We start from the raw sequence: 2,728 nt of genomic DNA on the forward strand, positions 1-2,728 counted from the left end.
TGCATTACAAATCATTTGACAACTATCCAATAGATCCATGTCTCACTTACCTGGATATCCATGCCTCACTTACAATAGATCCATGGATTACAATAGATCCATCAAACATATAGGCAACCGAAACAACATGAGGAACCTTCCAATCATCGAAACGACAAGCTAACATACTTGCTCGCATACTCTTGAGCAATCTCCATAGTGTACTCCGACGTAGCCTTCATCATGTTGATATTGCCTTCGTGAGTTAGATATGGGTGAGCCTAAGGTTAGATCAGAGTAGAAGATCGGCGAAGATCTCCGGTATAGCCTTCAGTATGTTGACATCGCCTTCGTGAGATAGATCTAGGTGAGCCTAGGGTTAGGTCGGAGCAGAAGATTGACGGAGATCTTCGGCGTAGCCTTCTCCATGTCGGTGTAGCCTTCTTGATCGGCGCTGGAGGAAGAGGAGGAGGAGGAGGAGGAGAGAGAGAGAGAGAGAGAGAGAGAGAGAGAGAGAGAGAGAGAGAGAGAGAGAGAGAGAGAGAGAGAGAGAGAGATTGATGAGATTTGTGTGGGTATTAATTATACAAAGGGGTAATGATGTCTTTTTAATCAAAATCATTGAAATGAGTTTCATGAAAGGATTTTCATTCAATTGGGCTCTAATTTAATGGTTTTTGGGCATTTGGGCATTTTCCCTTCATTTTATGGATTAATGATTTTCTTTTCCAAAACTTAAACATGATAAACTCTATAGAACAGTAAGCTTAAAATGTGGCGGTAATGTGCCCAGTAGTCAATACATGGCCACAAAGTCAACTTGATTACAATATCGAACTCAACAGTTTACCTAGAATGTTATGACAACCATACTTGCTCACTCAAAAAAATATTAACAAATGTAAGTTAAAATAGCTATATATTAGAAGGTAGTACTAGTGATATCCAATTCCGTTGAAGCATCAGGGCGTTTCAATGTGATAGTTCTATGTTCTTGCTCAGCTCCTCTAGCTTCTGCATCCTCAACCTCTCACTCTCAGTCAAAAGCTAGTAAGCGGAGTACAACAAAATGGAAGAAGAGTCACCAAGTGATTAAGAAAGGGATATAGGAACTAACTTTGGGGCATTTGAGCTTCAAGGATTTACCTCCATCATTGTGGTTACAAGTTGAGCCTTTTCTTTGTTCTTTTCATTGAAGCTCTCCAGGGCTTCCTTGTACTCTTTTTCCTGTCGCAAACAATACCAGGTTTGTTCAGTTGTATGTTAGAAAATATTGGACTTTAACACTATTACATAAATACAATTGATTTGGCTAAATACAAATAACAAGAAATACATGAATATAACTCTATTTCTGGTTATTTGTTAAGGTTATATCTCTTAACAAAAGTAGGAAACTCATCTTATTAATTACCTGATTAATCTTAGGAGTTGTGATAAGCTTTAGATTCTCTTAATAACTATTAAGCAGGTATTGGACTCCTAATGGGATGAGTCTCTTATCTACTTAACTGGCCGATAAATATACAAGGAGAAACCCCTGCACTCAACACGCTTTGCATTCAGTTTAGCCCCGTACTAACGCTCTCAAGTGTTGACGTGCAAAAGGCTTAACTCTTGGTTCTAGTGCAGCTGCTATTGCAAGAAGATGTCGAGCTCAATGAACCAGTCCTCAGGTGTGTATTCTAGCCTCTCTAGATCAGTACTTCCATATGGTATTTGGTGTGTGATTGTGTTTGTGTTATTATGCTATTCAGTTTATTATTTGTTCAGTCAAATATGCAAAACACCTAATATTGTATTCATTTTGTAACTGACTTGTTTTGTTGTGAATGAGTAGGTGAAACCGTGAAAGTACATTTTCAGAAAACAAAAGAGAATGTAGCACCTTCTTCTGGCAGCCGAGTCCCAAAGGCTTCAGTTCTCGGTTTACCATGTCGATTTTCTTCCTTACATTTGCAAGTTCCTTCCTATTGGGATCTGACAATGCTTCGAGCTCCTAAAACATTGTAAATTTATTGTATGTAAAATAAGAAAAACATGTGGAAAAACCATGTTATGATTGTTATCATGTAGCATTTGAACTAATAAAATATTAACTCTCAAGCACATAATGACTTCTGAAAAAAAGACTTCTGAAAGTGTCAGTAACAACTCTAATGCTAAATTATAACAATAACCATTTCACAAGAAAAGATAACCTAAAGGCACTAAACACAAATCGACAAGTGATAGCAGAAGATATGCTACCAGCTACCCTCTATTTATAATGGGTTAATTTTTTGAACTTACTTCCCAAATTTGTGCCAAGCGCCTAGTTTCTTCCTCAGCACGACCTAATTGAAGTTCAACCCTCTCTTTCACTTCCATCTTCTTCCTCTCAATCTCCTCTTCTCTAGCTTGGAAGGTTGATATGGCCAGTCTCGAAGTCTCTTCATCCTCATTCTCCTCCATTGATAGCCTCCCGCTGCTGCCATTTCCCCCAAGGCTCTTCATTTTCTACTTTTGTCACAATTCCAGTAGCACTTCCTACTTCCTCTTATTGTACCTTCTCACATTGCTTTCGCTTCAAACCTGTCTTTCTCATCCCCTTTTCTGGTAGTCCTCTCTTCCCTACTTGCTTCCTTTTGACAAGACCTCAAGAGAAAGCAAGAGAAGCAAAAGATAATATCTGAATTCTGAAAGATGTTTCTGCCTCTACATATTTATCAATCATATTACCTATCCAAACACCAACACAATAAAGAAA

The 2,728-nt window shown here is 38.3% G+C and overlaps 1 protein-coding gene across 1 annotated transcript; it reads right to left on the reverse strand.

Annotated features, from left to right (window-relative positions):
- Positions 1-951: 951 nt before the first annotated feature.
- On the reverse strand, positions 952-2,475 carry LOC101299716. Its single transcript, XM_004289520.1, has 4 exons — positions 2,272-2,475; positions 1,868-1,978; positions 1,126-1,206; positions 952-1,026 (listed from the first exon to the last, which is right to left on the reverse strand). Exons 1-4 carry the CDS (start codon positions 2,473-2,475, stop codon positions 952-954), a joined length of 471 nt encoding a protein of 156 aa, XP_004289568.1.
- Positions 2,476-2,728: the final 253 nt, after the last annotated feature.

The sequence above is a fragment of the Fragaria vesca genome, linkage group LG1, assembly GCF_000184155.1.
Source record: "Fragaria vesca subsp. vesca linkage group LG1, FraVesHawaii_1.0, whole genome shotgun sequence".
Classification (NCBI taxonomy): Eukaryota; Viridiplantae; Streptophyta; class Magnoliopsida; order Rosales; family Rosaceae; genus Fragaria; species Fragaria vesca.

Bases quoted from the DNA above. Each gene is read 5' to 3' on its own strand.
- LOC101299716 (XM_004289520.1), bottom strand. From the start codon at position 2,475: ATGAAGAGCCTTGGGGGAAATGGCAGCAGCGGGAGGCTATCAATGGAG. The intron at 1,207-1,867 runs GTGCTACATTCT...TGTTTGCGACAG, and splicing joins GACTCGGCTGCCAGAAGAAG to GAAAAAGAGTACAAGGAAGC. The intron at 1,027-1,125 runs GTAAATCCTTGA...TCCGCTTACTAG, and splicing joins TTGTAACCACAATGATGGAG to CTTTTGACTGAGAGTGAGAG.